The sequence below is a fragment of the Leopardus geoffroyi genome, chromosome E2 (assembly GCF_018350155.1).
Source record: "Leopardus geoffroyi isolate Oge1 chromosome E2, O.geoffroyi_Oge1_pat1.0, whole genome shotgun sequence".
Classification (NCBI taxonomy): Eukaryota; Metazoa; Chordata; class Mammalia; order Carnivora; family Felidae; genus Leopardus; species Leopardus geoffroyi.
The window spans coordinates 28,115,157-28,135,103 of NC_059335.1; the positions used below are offsets into that span (position 1 = coordinate 28,115,157).

General features: G+C 40.9%; 1 protein-coding gene and 1 long non-coding RNA gene across 2 annotated transcripts; one reads left to right on the forward strand and one right to left on the reverse strand.

Moving 5' to 3' along the window:
* Nucleotides 1-1,352: 1,352 nt before the first annotated feature.
* LOC123579121 lies at nt 1,353-2,569 on the reverse strand. Its single transcript, XR_006702633.1, has 2 exons — nt 2,460-2,569; nt 1,353-1,623 (listed from the first exon to the last, which is right to left on the reverse strand). It is a non-coding gene; the product is annotated as an uncharacterized LOC123579121 (long non-coding RNA).
* A 143-nt stretch (nt 2,570-2,712) lies between these two features.
* CNEP1R1 (CTD nuclear envelope phosphatase 1 regulatory subunit 1) lies at nt 2,713-19,237 on the forward strand. Its single transcript, XM_045442688.1, has 6 exons — nt 2,713-2,826; nt 3,925-3,996; nt 7,437-7,510; nt 11,331-11,440; nt 11,557-11,611; nt 17,874-19,237. The coding sequence occupies exons 1-6, from the start codon at nt 2,802-2,804 to the stop codon at nt 17,913-17,915; spliced, it is 378 nt and encodes a 125-aa protein (XP_045298644.1). The 5' UTR covers nt 2,713-2,801; the 3' UTR covers nt 17,916-19,237.
* The last annotated feature ends 710 nt before the right edge of the window (nt 19,238-19,947 follow it).

A 19,947-nucleotide genomic window follows, 5' to 3' on the forward strand; every position in this document is an offset into this window, starting at 1 on the left:
AATTTAAGAAACAAAACAGATGAATGTAGGGAAAGAGAAAAGAAAGAGAGGGAAGCAAACCATAAGAGACTCTTTTTTTTTAATGTTTATTTATTTTTGAGAGTGAGAGACAAAGCACGAGCAGGGAAAGAGAGAGAGAATCCCAGGCAGCCTCCTTGCTGCAAACACAAAGCCCGATACAGGGTTCAATCCCATGAACAGTGAAGTGAGATCATGACCAGATCCAAAATCAAGAATCAGACACTTATGGGAATACCAGCTGGTGCAGCCACTCTGGAAAACAGTATAAAGTTTCCTCAAAAAGCTAAAAATAGAACTACCCTACGACCCAGCAATTGCACTAGTAGGTATTTATCCAAGGGATACAAGTGTGCTGTTTCGAAGGGACACATGCACCCCCATGTTTATAGCAGCACTATCGACAATAGCCAAAGTATGGAAACAGGCCAAATGTCCATCAATGGATGAGTGGATAAAGAAGATGTGGTATAGATATACAATGGAGTATTACTCGGCAATCAAAAAGAATGAAATCTTGCCATTTGCAACTACGTGGATGGAACTGGAGGGTATTATGCTAAGTGAAATTAGTCAGAGAAAGACAAGTATCATGACTTCACTCATATGAGGACTTTAAGAGACGAAACAGATGAACATAAGGGAAGGGAAACAAAAATAATATAAAAACAGGGAGGGGGACAAAGCATAAGAAACTCTTAAATATGGAGAACAAACTGAGGGGTACTGGAGGGGTTGTGGGAGGGGTGATGGGCTAAATGGGTAAGGGGCACTAAGGAATCTACTCCTGAAATCACTGTTGCACTATATGCTAACTAATTTGGATGTAAATTTAAAAAAATAAAATGAGAAATAATAAAAAATAAACAAACAAACAAATAAACAAACAAATAAATAAGTAAAAGTCCTTCCAGGAAACAAAATTAGACACTTAACCAACTGAGCCACCCAGGCACACCCCTACTAACAATGTATGAATGCTTCAATATCTTAACCAGGTTAAGAATTTTGAACCCAAGGTACTGGGGAGACCAAAGGATTTGTAAAAACATCAGATAAGGGTGCCTGTGTGGGCTGACAGCCAGCATGGAGCCTACTTGGGATTCTCTCTCTCCCTCTCTCTCTCTCTGCCCCTCCCTTGTGTGTGCGCAAATGCTCTCCCTCTGTGTGTGTGTGTCTCTCTCTCTCAGATAAATAAACAGCAACAGCAAAAACCAAAATTTCTTAATCTGACTATGAAGGGAAATAGGTTTCCCTCCTCTCCTCCCTTACTGCCTCCTAACCCCCACGACCCATACATGTCGGTGCCCGTGACAAGCTAAGAATGTGCACCCTTTCAAAGACACATTCAACATTTATTTGAGCACAGTTGAAAATGAAAGATGGAGAGGGAGAACCCTAGGAGGTAGTCCTTGGTCTTTCTGTTGTTCCAAGCTCTTGCTAGAAACTGACGTACCCCATCAGGCAAGCAGAAGACCTGCAGTTAACAGGTCTCTGGGAGGCCGTTAGCAGTTAGCACAGTTCCCACTCACCACAGTGCTTTGTAGTGTCCTCTTCATTAGTGTGTCTCACTCCTCACGTCCCCAGCATCTAGCCCAGAAAAGCCTATAATATAACAGGTGCTCAGTAACCATTCTTTAGACACTGCTGGAGACAGAAGGAAAACGTGATGAACAAGGCTTGGAGATGGAGAAATGGAGCCTTGAGCAAGAAGTGAAAAGGGATAGTTTGACTTAGGGCTTAAACAATTAATTAATTAATTAATTAATTTACCCCTCCTTTAGCTCACTGCATGGTATTACTGTTACTTCCTTCACACACCTATCGTTATCTGAAATCAATTATTACTTGCATGATATTTATTAAGTAAACTCTACACCTAAGGTGGGACTCAAACTCAGGACCCCAAGGTCAAGCGTTGCATTACTTATTTGCATGTTTACCGCTTGCTGTAACCCTTCCTCTCTTAGGACAGAAATCTTCTCTATCTTCCTCATAACTGTATCCCTGATAAAATACAGTGCCTAGAACATCATGCAATAAATAGTTCTTGGATGAATAACCACAAGGAACCCAATAAGAAACATTTTAACTAAATATAAATGTAGTCAATACCTTACAGATTTTTTTTTTAAGTTCTAGGTACTGGGGCTCAAACTTTGCTTGCCTTCTTTATGATTTATGAAAGTCGGGTAAGGTGAGAAAAATTGACCAAGGGAAATATACCTACTTAAGGAGTTAGGTTATCAAGGAAAGAGGTACTCTACCTAAATCCATTATTTGGGTTCTAGTTTGTTCTACACTCCCTTACGTGCTAGATGGAGGGTAGCTGGTTCATTTCTGATTCCCTCATCAGCGACCAGGACACCGCTGGGAAGGAAATGGGCGCTCAATAATAAACATTTGAGGAATGAAAGAACCTGACAAGAAGCTAAGAATACCTTTATGAGCGAACTGGCTCGGACAGGCTGCAGTTCCCCCCCGGGTCAGGCAGCGGCGCCAGCGCTACACCAGCTCGGCCGCCGGCAGTTCTTGGTCCCTCCGGCTGACCGTCCAACTCTAGGCCCCGAGGCCGGTGCCGGAGTTAACCAATAGGAAACCGTATTAGTTGTGGGGTCTGGCAGTGATGCCCAATGAGCGTAGCGGGTGTAGGTAAGGGGAGGTGCGACGGGGAGGGGCAGCGGGGAGCGGTTGGAGGTGGGAGCTGGCGCTGCGGGCCGGGCGCGGGCCGGGGAGCTGCGATGCGGACGGGACAGCGGCGGTGACCCGAGCTGCCGCCCGACATGAACTCGCTGGAGCAGGCGGAAGGTAGAGTGGGCTTGCTGGGTTGCCCGGGCCCGTCCCGGGCTCCTCCCGGAAGCCGGCGGGGCTCTGGAGGGGCTGGAGTGGCGAGGAACCCGCCCCGGGGAGAGGAGGCCGAGAAGGATGGACTGAAGGGGGTCGGAGCTTGGGGGCCGAGGGGCGGCCAGAGAGGGCCGGACGCTGGTTCCAGCGCGTCTGGCCTCCGAGGGCGCTGGGGGGCCGTTGCGTCAGCTCTCCCATCCCCCCTCTCCCCCCACCCCCCGCAGCTTGGACCAGGAGCCCCTCTTCTGTGCTGCTTTTGTTTTTATTCATTGGCAAAGATTTGCATTTTGCTTTCTGTGAATGCTAATTCACCTTATTTTATATTGATAACCATGGGAGTTGTATCTTTAATTCCTGTTGTGGTTTCCGGTAACTGCTGGAGTAAGGGAGTGCCTCTTGATCTCCTTTTAAAGTTTAAGAAACGCGACCGAGCCTTCCTTGCTCGCTCAGGAGCACCTTGGACGCCCCTTTTAGAAGGCCTCCGAGTTTGAGCTTCAGTAGTGTCACGAAGATCACCTGTAACCCATTCAGAGGGAGGAAAGGGGAGTGTCTTTCCACACCCACCCGTTAGCCGTATCAGGAGTCCAGTAAGACCGGACAGAAAGCATAGCCATTAATTAAACATGAGGGCTGGAAAGCGGAATCGGGTCATTGCGGTCAAATAGACCTGGAAGCCTTTGAGGTTAGGGGAATACGTTGTTCTAATAGAAAGTTCTTGGTTCCAACAGAATTAAAACTCGCCCTGATTCTGATCCTTTTATTTGCAACCCCCAAAATTCTAGCTTTTGGCGCCGGCTGAGGCTGCTGCTGATTTTCCACATACCATTTTACGAAGCTTCTAAAAGTGAACCAGCCAGTTTCCTTATATGTGAAATTGGAATTAAAGAAATCTAATGTTTTTGTCAAGTGCTTAAAGCTGTCATAGTAAACGAAGTAAACAGTGCAGTGATACATGTAAGTTGGCGTGTAACACCTGAAGCAGTTAGAGTATCTAAAATTTCATCTTAATAGATTCAAACTCGTCAGAGTGGCTAATTAGGAATTTGACATCTCTTTACCTAGATCTCAAGGCTTTTGAGAGGAGACTTACAGAATATATTCATTGTTTGCAACCTGCCACTGGACGTTGGAGAAGTAAGTTCTTGAATGTTACTTTAAGGCAAAATAAACTTACAATTGATACTTTTATTTCTGCCTAGCAATGATTTGCTTTTGTGTAAAATTTTTGGTTAACAAATGTTTTACTAAACCATAAGATTTCCTTTTGTTTTGACAGTTTTTACTTTTTTTTTTTTTTAAGTTTGTTTATTTTGAGAGAGAGTTGGGGAGGAGCAGAGAGAGAATCCCAAGCAGGCGCCACACTGTCAGCGCACAGCTGGACTAGGGATCGATCTCAGAAACTGTGAGATCACGACCGGAGCAGAAATCAAGAGTCAGAGGCTTAACTGGCTGAGCCACCCAGGCACCCCTGTTGTGACAGTTTTTAAGCTTATTTAAATTTGTAAACAATGCATCCTAAAGAAATTGTGAAGAAAAGGAACTGGCCATACAGTGTTTTATGTGTTTGAATTTTTATTTTTCCGTTAAAATACATGCACTTTTAAAATTAAATATTACAATATTGATAAGCAACATATATAATAATTTCAGGAGCTTGTTTAGCAGTTTTACAATTTGGTTATAAACTGTTGAAGTTTTATTTTTTTTTTTAATTTTTTTTTTTCAACGTTTATTCATTTATTTTTGGGACAGAGAGAGACAGAGCATGAACGGGGGAGGGGCAGAGAGAGAGGGAGACACAGAATCGGAAACAAGCTCCAGGCTCTGAGCTGTCAGCACAGAGCCCGACGCGGGGCTCGAACTCACGGACCGCGAGATCGTGACCTGGCTGAAGTCGGACGCTCAACCGACTGCGCCACCCAGGCGCCCCTGTTGAAGTTTTATTGAGGAAAACCATATTTAACATATACTTTACAAAGGTTATAAAATTACCCTTAGTTTTAGCAGAGCGTGATTGTGTTGTTTGGAAGCCTATCCAAGAAAACAAATTCACGTTTTAACTGTATATTCAAAATGTCACAAGTAACACAAAATAGGATTGAAAGAATTGTGGTTATTACCCCGTGGAAATACACAAGAAATGCAGACAAATACACAAGTAATGACCTCAGCACACAAAATGCTTTACTCACTTATGTTGGGACCAGTCTTAGGTTCTTGGATGTATATTATTAAAATTGAATTCCCACAGGGGCACCTGGGTGGCTCAGTCGGTTGAGCGCCGGGCTTCAGCTCAAGTCATGATCTCACATTCTGAGTTTGAGCCCCGCGTCGGGCTCTGTGCTGATAGCTCAGAGCCTGGAGCCTACTTCGGATTCTGTGTTCCCCTCTCTTTCTCTGCCCCTCCCCCACTCATGCTTTGTCTCTGTCTCAAAAATAAATAAACATTAAAAAAATTTTTTTTTAAATTGAATTCCTGCAAAGAGGGAAGTACAACAGCACATGTTGAAAACATCCTGCATTTCAAAGTGTAATTCAGTTTGTGGGACCAGAGAGGACTATTGCAGTTAGGAGTGTTTTCTGTGTCAAGACTATTTGTGATGTTTTTATTAGATCTATTGGCAAAATTTTATTTGTATGCTGTGAGGATTCTGATTGGTCAGAATTTACAGGTAATGATTTTCTCAAGTTCTTTGGTTTATGGAGGAATAACCCCATAAACCTTATTTCAGTGCTACTTCAAATTTTTTCCTTTTTTTTGTAAAAAAAAAAAAAATTTTTTTTTTAAATGTGTGAGAGAGAGCATGAGCAGGGGAGGGGCAGAGAGAGAGAGGGAGACACAGAATCCAAAGCAGGTTCCAGGCTCTGACTGTCAGCACAGAGCCCAATGTGGGGCTTGAACCCACCAACTGTGAGACCATGACCTGAGCTAAAGTCGGCCACTCAACTGATTGAGCCATGAAGGTACCCCCAAAATTTTTTTAAATGTATATGATAATGTCCTATCTTACAAAATATAATATAGTGAGTGTACTTTATTTTTTTCTGTGATTCATGGTCCTGTGCTTATGTGAAAATGACTTCAGCTTGGGTAATACACCAATCAAAAATATGTGTCTGAGGTCCCTTCTGGTGGGTTTGATTTTGCTTTTGCTTCATTTTTCAAAAGAGGCATCTGTGTAGTATATATTTCTTATTTGAAATAAGGAATTATAAGAAATTGAATTTAGTCTGTTCTGAGCTGAGAATGTAATTTTGAAATTTTGATTCTATACTAAATACCTAAAATGAAGATTGTTTTCCTATGATTTGCCTCTTCTAAAAGTACATCACCAGGAATCCTAGATACAGTTTTACTATGTTTCTGTTGTTCTTTGAATCCTGATCTTTACATTTTAACACTGTCTGCATCCTAACTGAAGGACAGTAGCTTGATACCCAGAATATTAACTAAGTCTTAGTGCACTTTTATTATTTTCCAGGAGTACCATTTATTTTTATTTTTATTATTTTTTTTTTATTTTTTTTTTTGTAATTTTTTTTTTCGACGTTTATTTATTTTTGGGACAGAGAGAGACAGAGCATGAACGGGGGAGGGGCAGAGAGAGAGGGAGACACAGAATCGGAAACAGGCTCCAGGCTCTGAGCCATCAGCCCAGAGCCTGACGCGGGGCTCGAACTCACGGACCGCGAGATCGTGACCTGGCTGAAGTCGGACGCTTAACCGACTGCGCCACCCAGGCGCCCCAAGTACCATTTATTTTTAAAAGAAAGTTTTTCAAAGATTTCCTTTTTGTATACATATATACATATATATATACACATACACACACACATACCGATACCCAATGTGGGGCTCGAACCAGCAACTCCAAGATCAGAGTCACATTCTCCACTGACTAAGCCAGCCAGGTGCCCAATACCGTTTACTGTTACGTTTTATTTAGGATCTATTTAGAATTCCTAAAATAATTCTAGCTTAGTGGGGAGGAAGAAAACTTTTCTTAGTTCTACTATCAGTCATTTTTACCCTGATCTTCAAGTCTCTAAAGAAAATCTGATCTTGATTGTGTACTCCGCATTCCTAACAGCAGACAGTTGTCTGCAAGGCAAAATCCTCTAGTCAGAATTCTCCGTGCATTCATAAAGGAGTCTTTGGTTTTTTTACATTTGAAAATGAGAGGTGTTTTTTGTTTTTTAACTTGAATTTATGAAATCTGCAAAATCACAAAGCACTTTGAAAGTTACATAATATGGAATCTTATATTAAAATTTTACTATCTTGGTTCTTACTGCTTTTAATTTCATTGATCTTCGAAAGTTCTGACTAAACTAATAGGGACAGTGTTATCCTCAGTTACTGAGTATCCCGATTTTTATGTGAATTCCTCAAGGTCATACAGCAAGTTTCCTAATTCCTCAGTTGAGTGCATTCCCCATTTTAATAAAATGCTGCATCCTTTGGCTGTCATTTATTAGGAATTGGTGGTATTTGTATACATTTATTCATTTATAGATTTATGTATTTGTTGACGGCTTATGTCCTTACTAATTTCATGTTTATCTTTTTTCAGTGCTTCTCATAGTGGTATCTGTCTGTACAGCTACTGGTGCCTGGAACTGGTTAATAGATCCCGAGACACAAAAGGTAGAAGTTTTGATTTATTTTATTTATTTATTTTTATTTTTTTTATTACATTTATTTATTTTTCTTTTTTTTTTTTTTAAAGTTTTGTATGCTGGCTTTACAAGTATGCTCACTTAGTGAAATTTTATTTTATTTTATTTATTTATTTTTTTTTTATTTTTTAACGTTTATTTATTTCTGAGACAGAGAGAGACAGAGCATGAACGGGGGAGGGGCAGAGAGAGAGGGAGACACAGAATCGGAAACAGGCTCCAGGCTCTGAGCCATCAGCCCAGAGCCCGACGCGGGGCTCGAACTCCCGGACCGCGAGATCGTGACCTGGCTGAAGTCGGACGCTTAACCGACTGCGCCACCCAGGCGCCCCTACATTTATTTATTTTTGAGAGAGAGAGAAAGCGCGCACAAGTGGGAGAGGGGCAGAGAGAGAAAAGGAGACACAGAATCCGAAGCAGGCTCCAGGCTCTGAGCTGTCAGCACAGAGCCCGATGCAGGGCTTGAACCCACAGACCATGAGATTATGACCTGAGCGGAAGTCAGACGCCCAACTGACTGAGCCACCCAGGCGCCCCTAGAAGTTTTGATTTAAAATTTTTTGCAGATTAAATGAGGTAATGTAGTGGTGCTTTGTTCATTGTAAAGTATTATTCAAATGTTACCTCTTGTTACAAGTAGTGATATTGATCCTTATATTAAAAATATCCTGTATATTCATTTGCTTAAGAAAAACTTTGGTTGGCTCTTGTAGGTTAAGTATCTTTCACAGGGAAAAAGGCCTAAGAAATATTACTCCACTTACACTACTTCTCCTTCAGTTCTGAGCTTTTTACATATCTTTTTACGTATATTCACATATTTTTAAATATTTCAGTGTAAACATTGTCTTTATTCTCCTTTGTTCATTTAGGGTCATCTGTGCCAGCTTTAAAAAATTATAAAATACCATTTTCTTGTATGACATATCTTTGGTAGTTCCTTTCCTCATACCATAAAGTATTTGAGATGACTTTGCAGGAAACATATGATAAAATAGCAAAATATAAGTGTAAAACAAAGTCAAATTAGAATAAAAAAGACTGATTGGAGGGCCAAAAACAGTAAGGAAACCAGGTCACAGACAAGGCCATGTGGGCCGGAAAACTTGCCAAAACTGAGTTACAAATTAGTCCCTGAGTTACCTAATCAATAAAGTCACAGTTCCATGGTTTTGTTTCTCTGTGAAGAGAACACATGTATAAGTTCCATAAGCTAGCAAAAATTTTGTCCACGTTTATCTTTAAAAAAAAATATCCTGCCTGAAATTTAATATAGGAAACACTGAGAGATCTCCCATTGGGCACTGTCCAAGAACATCCCTATACCAAATGCAATAACAGATTTCATAATGTTATTTCTTGAAGCATCCTTTGATGAAATCTGATAGCGTGTTTCTCAAAATTCTACCTCTTTCTTCTAACTTGTACCTTAATTTCAAACTCACGCTTTTTTATTAGAGAAGCCACAGTCTCCTTTTTCTTTTTTTTTTTTTTTTTAATTTTTTTTTCAACGTTTATTTATTTATTTATTTTTTTTTTTTTAATTTTTTTTTTCAACGTTTATTTATTTTTGGGACAGAGAGAGACAGAGCATGAACGGGGGAGGGGCAGAGAGAGAGGGAGACACAGAATCGAAAACAGGCTCCAGGCTCTGAGCCATCAGCCCAGAGCCCGACGCGGGGCTCGAACTCACGGACCGCGAGATCGTGACCTGGCTGAAGTCGGACGCTTAACCGACTGCGCCACCCAGGCGCCCCACGTTTATTTATTTTTGGGACAGAGAGAGACAGAGCATGAACAGGGGAGGGGCAGAGAGAGAGAGGGAGACACAGAATCGGAAGCAGGCTCCAGGCTCTGAGCCATCAGCCCAGAGCCCGACGCGGGGCTCGAACTCCCGGACCGCGAGATCGTGACCTGGCTGAAGTCGGACGCTTAACCGACTGCGCCACCCAGGCGCCCCACAGTCTCCCTTTTTCAGTGAAGTTTTTTTTTCCCTCAGTGGAGCTTTATTTAGGTAATGTTGTAATTTTCTCAAATCGTAAACCCACATCCTTTTTTAAAGTGTAATTAGGTAGACTACTTCTACCAGCTTTATTTATAGTCTGTTAGGTTCTACAGAAGAAAAACCTAAAAGCCAGCTTTTGTCAGCAGTCCAAATGGCAATTCAGGCAGCCAGGGGTTTATTTAGCATGTAGTTTCTCTGACTTTATCCACTGGGGTGGAGATATAAAAGAATAGGAGGTAGGGGAGGTTGGAGATGGAATTTTACGTTAATAGAGGAGTTTTTATGGCAGATAGGAAACTCTCTTGTGTGTTCGTTTAAAAAAGTCGGATCTTAAGCCTGTGCTCGGTGCTCATCTTCAGGGGAAGAGTGAGGAGGCTGCCAAGAAGATTGAAAAGGTCTGTCTTGGGAAATGAATCTGACTTCTAATTGGGAAAAATATAAGCTGATTTCAGCTAGTTGAGATCTTAATAAAACACAGAATTAAATGTAATTTGAAATAGGCCCAAAACTCTGTAGTTAATGTAATTTTCTAAATTAGGTGAGAATATAACTATTAGCCTAAGGGTTAGCTCTTTGTATTTCAGTATTTAATAACCTCAAACCTGAAAGGAGTTTTAAAAAGCAATTGTTTCTGTAGCAAGAGTTGCAGACTCGAAAGCCAGTGTGTGTCTAGCTGGGAGAACCCGAGGAGAGAAGGAATATAGCCCACTGGACAGTACACAAATGCCTGATCTAAAGGGGGAAATTGGGATTTAGATGCAGTTGATTGTTGCCATGGAGGAAAGAAAGCTGATACTGACTGTTCTAGTTAAAATTAACACCTAAGACACCATATGTGCTTATATTGTGTAGGCCATGTGAAATAGAGCTGGCCTGTGGAAATTCCTGTCCTTAAAGGTTTCATGAAGACGTTCCTCTGGACTATTAACCTTTATTCAGAATTTTATTCTTCTGGGAGCTTTTTCCGTTTCTGATATTTCAGGCTCTCATTTCTTCATCTGACAAATCTATTTAACCCATACCATGCTGGCCCAGCTAGCTTTTTTTAAGTTTAGTTCTCTTTCTTGAAATACGTACGCATCTCTTAGTAGGAGAGTGAGGTACACAGGCCTTTGGCTTAATTCTCTTGCTCCCATTTAGTAACTAGTCCACTTGATTTCTTTTTCCAGACTTTAAACACATCTTTCCTTCTTCAAGTTCTATTCCCCAGTCATCTGGCTGCAGTGCCCACTCTTGTTCCAGTGCTGGATCCTGAACTTTTGTCTCCACGTATTCATGGTGTCCTGTTGCCTGCTGTCATCTGAATAAAACCAGATCTGAAATTAGCCCTTTGTTTCTCTTAGACTCTGATTTGTTTGTTTGTTTGAAGTAGTCTCCATACCCCATGTGGGGCTTGAACTCACGGCCCTTGAGATCAAGAGTCAGATGCTCTACCAACTGAGCCAGCCAGGTGTCCTGTTCTTGTGTTTTTTTAGATTGGTTCTTGCTAGGAAGGGTTCAGTAAATATTTTTGGTGGGATGGTTTTTGATTATAGGAATGCATTTGTAATGGTTCAAGTCCTGAGAATGAATGGGGGGATTATTGCTATCTTGTTAAGTGAAAGATAGGAAACAAATTATTTTTATGGCCAGCAAAACAACTAAGATTATTTTGAATTCTTCAGATCCTCGTATTTTGAGATGATTAAAATGTTAACATGTATTTAAGCACAAGTGGGGAGGTAGGTGTTGGTATTGTTCTGAGATTTTGAACATTTTTATATTTCAAACTCTTCTTTTTCAGGTGTCCTTCTTCACGTCATTATGGAATCACCCATTCTTCACCATTAGCTGTATCACTCTGATAGGCTTGTTTTTTGCTGGAATACACAAGCGGGTCGTTGCGCCGTCAATGTATCCTTTGCAGAATTGAGTTTTAGTCTCAGCTTAAAGCACCTTCTTGATCATCTAGGGGTTGTTAAAAGCTTGTTCCTCATATGATCAATTTTCCTTTGACCACAGTTTTTCAGTATAGCTGCTCGATGTCGAACTGTACTAGCAGAATACAACATGTCTTGTGACGATGTGAGTATTGTTTATGTTAAAAAATTACAGATCTGCATGAGAGGACTGAACGGTTTTGGCTTAAGTAAAACAGGCATTAATATAGATTGTCAGTCGGCAAGGGTTAATGGTGGGAATATTCTTTATAGCACTGATCCTAAGATACACATTTACGTCTCTGAAATTGAGATGCGTCTAATAATTTGTGGTGTTGTACAGTTTAGTCTTTTCTTGTAAGTAAGCTCTGTGCCAGTGTGGGGTTTGAACTCACAACCCTGAAATCAAGAGTCACAGGCTCTACTGACTGAGCCTGCCAGGCACCCCCAGTTTAATCTTTATTAATGACATCGCTTTTTAGCCTTTTGGCTAAGATCAAGTGTAATCTTTCTTAATGACATAAAATCACCATGTAGTGTCTTATAATTGAAGTCATCATAGGTCTAATATAGAGTAGTCACTATGGGCCAAAACTAGTTTGGTGGGTGTAGGTTTTGTAAACTAATGGTATTCTGTATGTAGGATTTTAAATTAGATCTCAGATCAACAGACTGCAGACATACAAGCCAACTGTGTTTCTAAAAGTTGATCACGTTTTGACGTATTAAGAGTATCTCAGGTGTCCGAATGGCTCGTTCAGTAGAGCACTCGACTCTTCATCTCAGGATGGTGAGTTCAAACCCCACGTTGGGGGTGGAGCCTAGTTAAAATTAAAAGATAAGAAATCTCATGGTTTGATTTGCTTATTTATTTATTAAGGTGTTTTTTTCCTTCAAATCAAAAAATTATTGGGGTGCTTTGGGTGGCTCAGTCAGTTAAACATCTGACTTCGGCTCAGGTTATGACCTCAAAGCTCATGAATTTGAGCCCCACGTTGGGCTCTGTGCTGCTAGCTCAAAGCCTGGAGCCTGCTTCGAATTCTTGGTCTCCCTCTCTTCTGCCCCTCCCCTGTTCATACTCTGTTTCTCTCTCCTTCAAAAATAAATAAACATTAAAAAAAAATGTTTTTTAATGTATTAAGTAATACCTTGTATAAAAAATTAGAATAAAGAGGAAAAATACTAGGAGCAGGAAGCCCACTGCTATGAGTGAAGAGAATAAAGACTAAACACTTTGATTTTTTTTAATGTTTATTTTATTTTTTTAATTTTTTAACGTTTATTTACCTTTGAGAGAGACAGAGTGTAAGTGGGGGAGGGACAAAGAGAGAGGGAGACTCAAACTGAAGTAGGCTTGAGGCTCTGAGCTATCAGCACAGAGCCCGAGGTGGGGCTTGAAGTCACATCATGACCTGAGTGGAAGTTGGACACAACTGAGCCACCCAGGTGCCTCTTTGTTGATTTTTGAGAGAGAGAGAAAGTGTGCACGCATGCACGTGCACAGGCCGGGGAGGGGCAGAAAGGAGACAGAATCCAAAGCCTCCTGGAGGCTCTGAGCTGTCAGCACAGAATCACGTCATGACCTGAGCAGAAGTTGGACACTTAACCAACTGAGCCACCCAGGGGTCCCAACACTGATTTTTTAAAAATTAGGAGAGAAGGGAGCGCCTGGGTGGCTCAGTCGGTTGAGTGTCTAACTTTGGCTCAGGTCGTGATTTCACAGTTTGTGGGTTCGAGCCCCATGTCAGGCTCTGTGCTCATGTCCAGCTCAGAGCCTGGAGTCTGCTTCGATTCTGTGTCTCCCTCCCTCTCTGCCCCTGGCTTGCACATGCTCGCTCGCTCTCTCTCTCTCTCTCTCTCTCTCTCTCTCTCGGTCTCAAAAAAAAAACATAAAAAATGTTTTTTTTAAAAATTAGGAGAGAATAAGGATAGTATTTTAAGTTGAAAGGGAAGAATTGGGCTAGTAGTGTTGAGATAATTGACTTCATTTGGAAAAAAATGAATTTAGATCTCTGCATCAATTAAACTAAATTCCAGGTAAAGTTTTTTTTTTTTTTTTTAATTTTTTTTTTCAACGTTTATTTATTTTTGGGACAGAGAGAGGCAGAGCATGAACGGGGGAGGGGCAGAGAGAGAGGGAGACACAGAATCGGAAACAGGCTCCAGGCTCTGAGCCATCAGCCCAGAGCCTGACGCGGGGCTCGAACTCACGGGCCGCGAGATCGTGACCTGGCTGAAGTCGGACGCTTAACCGACTGCGCCACCCAGGCGCCCCAAAGTTTTTTATTTATATATATATTTATTTATTTTGAGAGAGAATGAGAGAGTGGAGGAGGGGCAGAGGGAGAGGGAGAGAATCCCAAGCAGGCTCCACACTGTCAGTGAGGAGTCCAACGCAGGGCTCAAACTTCACAACTTGTGGGATCATGACCTAAGTCGAAGTCCGATGCTTAACCGAATGAGCCGCCCAGGCACCCCTGGTTGTAAATGTATTTAAGAAGACATTCACATCCCACAATTAAAGCATTAGAAGAAAATACAGGTGAATATGTTTATAATCTTGGTGCAGAAAAGCTCCTTTTTCCTTTTTAAGACACAGAAACGCCATCATGGAAGAGGTTGGATCAACCTTTAGTTGCATCAACATTTGGAAATTTTGTACAGCAAAAGGCAAGAAATTAAGTAGTGATTAGGTATTTGTGGGGCACCTGACTGCCTCAGTGGCAAAAGCATGTGACTCCTGATCTCAGGGTCATGAGTTCGAGCCCCACATTGGGTGTAGAGATTATTGCAAAAACTAAATAACTTAAAGGGTGGGGGGGCGCCTGAGTGACTCATTCTGTTAAGTATGTGACTCTTGATTTTGACTCAAGTCATGATCTCATAGTTTGTGGGATTGAGCTCCACATCAGGCTCTATGCTGACAGCGTGGACTCTGTTTAGAAGTTTCTGTCTCTCTGTCTCTCTCTCTCTCTGCCCCTCCCCTCTGTGCACTCAGGCTCGCTCTCGCTCTCTCTTTCAAGATCAAAAAATACATACATTTGAAAGGTATCTAGTAGAGGATAGAATCCAGAATATTTAAAGACGTATTAAAAATCAATAAAAAAAGACAAATAGTACATTTGATATGTGGGAAAAGGTAAGTCAAATCATAGAAGCGGTACTACAAATAGCCTCATTTGTAACTGGGGAAATGCAAGGTAAAACTGAGTTTCCATTTGTTTGTCTTGCCTACCTGTCACATGGGCAGAAGTTAAACCCCCAGAACTGTGCTGACTGAAGTAGATGCATCCACACACTGCCTGTGGCGAACATACACTGGTATGGCCGTGTTGGAAGGCAGTTTCATCATCCCGTAAGATGTAAAATTGGCATGCCTCACGACCCAACCATTCTCCTTTTCTCTATCTCCCCCCAGTGGGGACCATCACATGTACACAAGGAGGCAGGTACGCGGTCGTTCATCGCAGCATCCTTCGCAGTATGGAAAAAATGGGAACAGGTTTTATGTTTCTCAACAGGGGGGTGGGAAAATAGGAAAGCACAAGTAAATCTGTAAATGTGGACATGGAAGGACCTCCAAGATAAGTTAGGTGCAAGAAGAAAATTACCAAACAATATACTCAGTTTGGTATTTTTTTTTCAGTTGTTTTTTTCCCTAGTACCATTTATTTTTTAATTCTGGTAGAGTTAACATACAGTGTTCTGTTAGTTTCAGGTGTACAATACAGTGATTTCAGCAATTCCATACATCGCCTGGTGCTCAGCCCCACAAGTGCACTCCTTAATCCCCATCACCTGTTTAACCAATCCCCCCTCCTCCTCCCCTCTGGTAACCACCAGTTTGTCCTCCATAATTAAGAGTCAGTTTCTTGGTTTGTCTCCTTTTCCTTTGCTCATTTTTGTTTACTGGGATATCCTCTCTCCCTCCCTCCCTCACCCTCTCCCTCCCTCCCCCCGCCTCTCCCCCATGCTCACTTACTCTCTCTCAATAAATAAATAAACAATAAAAAAAAAAACCCTCCAGGTTTTATTTATATATATGAATGTAAACCCATAGAACACAGTCTAGGAGAATTCATGCTAAAACTGATTTCTTCTGTAAGAGGGCTAGAATTTGAGATAGATGGAAGGAAGGATTTTGTTTAGCAGCATTTGCATTTTTTATTTTCTCTTTTTAAGTAATCTCTACACCCATCATGGGGCTTGAACTCAAAACTCTGAGATCAAAAGTTGTATGCTCCACCAACTGAGCCAGCCAGTCACCCCTGTATTTGAATTTTTTAGTAACAAGATTACATTAGGGGTGCCTGGGTGGCTCAGTCAGTCAAGCCTCCAGCTCTTGATTTTGGCTCAGGTTATGATCTCACAGTGTGTGGGTTTGAGCCCCATGTCAGGCTTTGCACTGGTAGCATGGAACCTGCTTGGGATTCTCCCCACTCCCCCTTTACCCCTCCCTTGTGCATGCGTGCATGCTTCTCTCTCTCTCTCTCTCAAAATTTTTAAAAAACATAAAAAATGAGATTATATTAACGTCTTACTTATGTAATTTAAAATAGATTAAAACGGTGGATAAAACAAATGGTCTATTCATGCAGTGGAATACTGTATATTTTATGTTGTAATCAACAATATAAAATGATACAAACTACTGAAACAGTAACATGGATGAATCTCACACCCATTGAGTGGAAGAAGTAGATGCAAAAGGACACACTAGTATTCCATTTGTGTAAAGATCAGAGACAGGCAGAATTTATGGTAAGTGGTTATGTCTGTGTAAGGAGTGGAGCTGCCATTGACTAGAAAGGGGCATGGAGGAACTTTCTGGGTGGTGGTGATGTTCTGTAGCTAGATCTGAGTGGTGGCTATGTGGCCGTATATATTTGTTAAAACTCATAAAACTGTACACAAGGTTTGAACACTTAACTGTATATAAATTGTACCTCAACAAAACAGTGAAAAAATTAGTGTCCAAGTTCTATCAATGTGTCAAGGAATTGTCAAAAATCAAATGGCTGAAAATGAAGTGAAAGGGAGAATCTTAAGGTGACCAGAATCTGGACAGCACTTTTTTTTTTTTTTTTTTTTTTAAGTTTATTTTTGAGAGAGTGTGAGTGGGTGAGGGGCAGAGAGAGAAGGAGACAGAGAATCTGAAGCAGGCTCCAGGCTCCCAGTTCTCAGCACAGAGCCCAATGTGGGGCTCGAACCCAGAATCCTGAGATCATAACCTGAGCCGAAGTCGGATGCTCAACGAACTGAGCCACACAGGCGCCCCTGGACAGCACTTTTGACCTGAGGATACTGGAGTCTCAGCAACCAAAGGTGTCTTATATTATGTTGCACATTCTCACTTCTCATAAAAGATTTTAAGGAATTTTCAGACCTGCTTCTTTGACCCAATATTAGGCTCCAAGAGCCACCCTGTATTGCATGTGAATCACATGCAGGGTTCTGGGCTTTTTACCCACACTGTCATAGTTAGGGTCTTCTGTTTTGTTTAATTATGTATTGTCCCATTTTACGGACGCATCATGATATAATGCCCTGTTCGTCATACAGTTGTTTCCACAGTTTCTATATTACGTATTGTATTCTCTGCCAGAACTTGAGCTCCAAGAGGACCAGGGAGTCTGTCTCATTCATTCCTGGATCCCTAGCATTTCATGCAAGGCCTGGCCCATAGTAGGCACTCAGTAGATATTGAATGAAAGAGTTAGTACCATTTTTGTGTACAGCTTTACACTCAAGTCCAGTTTCGTTGAGAAAACTTGCCAGAAGTAGAACTATTTGGATTATGTGGCATGTACCCTTTTTTTGGATAAATAAGACAGTTGGTCCAGGGCACCTGGCTGTCTCAGTCCATAGAGCATGTGACTCTTGATCTTGGGGTCATTAGTTCAAGCCCCACGTTGGGTATAGAGCTTATATTAAAAAAAAAAAAAAAAAACCGTTGGCCTCACAGAAGAGTTATATCCACTTAACACTGAACATGTGAGTGTCCAGTACTCCAACCATTGGTTTACATTTTCACTTGGAATTAAAAATGTAATGTTGGAAAAGGAAAAATGTTTTTGCTCAAATACATTTATGTTTTATAAACGTCCATTTGGCAAGGAGCATGAATTGGTTTATACATGTTGGGATTTTATTCATTGGATTGATTGGTCGGTTTTTAGGTAGCCAGTGGACAGGGAATTCTTCAAACAGATTGTGTTTTAAAGTGATGAAGATTTCAGAAAGAATGCTCCACACAAGGAAAACTTTGAAAACGTAACTATTAATTGATTAATCTTTACTTAATATAAAGGGGAGTTCTGGTACCCTTCAAATGCACTTTAAGGTTTATGGAGAAGTGATATTTTTAATAGAACTGTGTATTGAAACATTTTTTTTCATCTTTACAGACAGGAAAACTCATTTTGAAACCTAGGCCTCATGTTCAATGACAATGTATGCTCGTTGTTATGGGACCTCCAACAGCCTTTCTTCAAATAAGTGATTGAGCAAAAAGCCATAAAGGATTCCTTTTACAGTTGGATATGTGAAGGTCATAGCAACAACTGACAAGAAGTGTGCAATATTTACCCAGGTGATCTTGATGATGATGGCTCGCATTCTCTGGCTCGGTACCTTTTATCTGTGTTTCAGTATTAGTGTCACTTTAGTACTTCAGACCCTGCAGAGACTTTTGCAGATGAAGTATGTCTGTATGTTACTAAGTTAAACTTAGAAACAGAACCTCATCCAGTTTTTATAATGTATTTTTGCAAACTACTGTAAATAGCAAATCAATGCCAATGTTACAGAGGGAGATGTTACTCGGACTCTGTTCTCCTGCACCAGTATTTCAGGAACATCTGTTTGCCATCCCCACAGCTCTTTAAACCCAGCTATCCTGCATAGCTGTGCCTTTCATTCTTACACTCCTCTGTTCTAATCATAATGCAAGAAAAACATCGGATTGAGCCTAAACTGAGGAAGACTCCTCTCCACTATGTACGTTGTAAGAAATTATAGACGTTTTGAGAAACAGTTTTCATTAAGCCAGATAGTGAATTTCAGCCACTATTGTGTTAGTAAGTTTCCTGTTCATTGTTTTCGTTTAACGCTGAATATACTTTATGTTTTTTAATTAATTTTAAGAACACTCCACAAAGGCTTCTGAATATACAAGTTTAGTTATAAATTATGTAATGTCTGGGAATTCGATAGTCATTGTTTTCGATAATTGGATTTTATGCTGTGGTGGACGTGGCTGTGACACTGGTGTTGCACAGGTGTAATTGATCAGCCCCTCCATCACAAAGGTCACGTGGGAGCGGCGCCACAAACCCGAGTCCACGGTTCTCACTGTTCAGAGAGTGTTAATGACATACTGTGTATGCATATTAGCCACATGTACTATAATAGCCCTGAAACTGAAACTATTAGGATTGCTGTAAATATTTTAAAGAACTGGAGGTGCCTTTTACCTGTTTACTAGAAGATTTTGAAAAGGTTTAAATTATTTCACAAGCTGTCTTTTAAATTCCATTTACCATAAAGCTGAAAGTTCAGTTAACAGGACACAAACTTTTTAGCAAGGCTACCACTTAAATGTGTTGATCTTGGCTTTCATGTGTATAAAATTTTAATTCTTTAAGCTGCAGCAATAAAACCCTCTGCTCCTACGAAGTCATAAGAGGGTATTCTATATATTCGGCATTGTTTTATTTTCTGTAAATTTTGTAGGTAAATATGTGCATAAAAATAAATACTTTATATATAATTAGTGATTGGGCTTTTTTCTTGATTCATTGAAAATCTGTAATGCTTAAAAAATTTAAGGTACCATATGTATCAGATACAGGCGAGTTTGAAATAGATACCATTTTTCTTGTTTTTAATGTTTGTTTATTTTTGAGACAGAGAGAGACAGAGCATGAATGGGGGAGGGGCTGAGAGAGAGGGAGACACAGAATCGGAAGCAGGCTCCAGGCTCTGAGCCGTCAGCCCAGAGCCTGACGTGGGGCTCGAACCCACGGACCGCAAGATCGTGACCTGAGCTGAAGTCGGATGCTCAACCGACTGAGCCACCCAGGTGCCCCTAGATACTACCATTCTTTAACTCTGTCTAGTAGAGCACATTTCAAGTAGCAATTGTAGCTATCCAGTTTATTAAGCTACGACTACTTCATACTGACTACATACTGACTACTTCAGTATGTATTAACTTGTCACTATGTAATGACATTTGGCTCTTAATCAGGAGATGCAGGTTTTCTTGATTGTGCTTTACAAATTTGGATTGCCATCTTCCTCCAAGCACATAAAGCTGAGGAAGGATTTTATAGGTCCTTAATCCTTTTTAGGGTAATCAACTACTTTGAGTATTTAATGAAAGCCTTGAATCTTCTCCCTTAGAAAAATAGTGTGTACATAAACTTGGCATGCTTTCAAGGATTTCCTGATGCTAGACTGCTTGGAATATATTGGCTC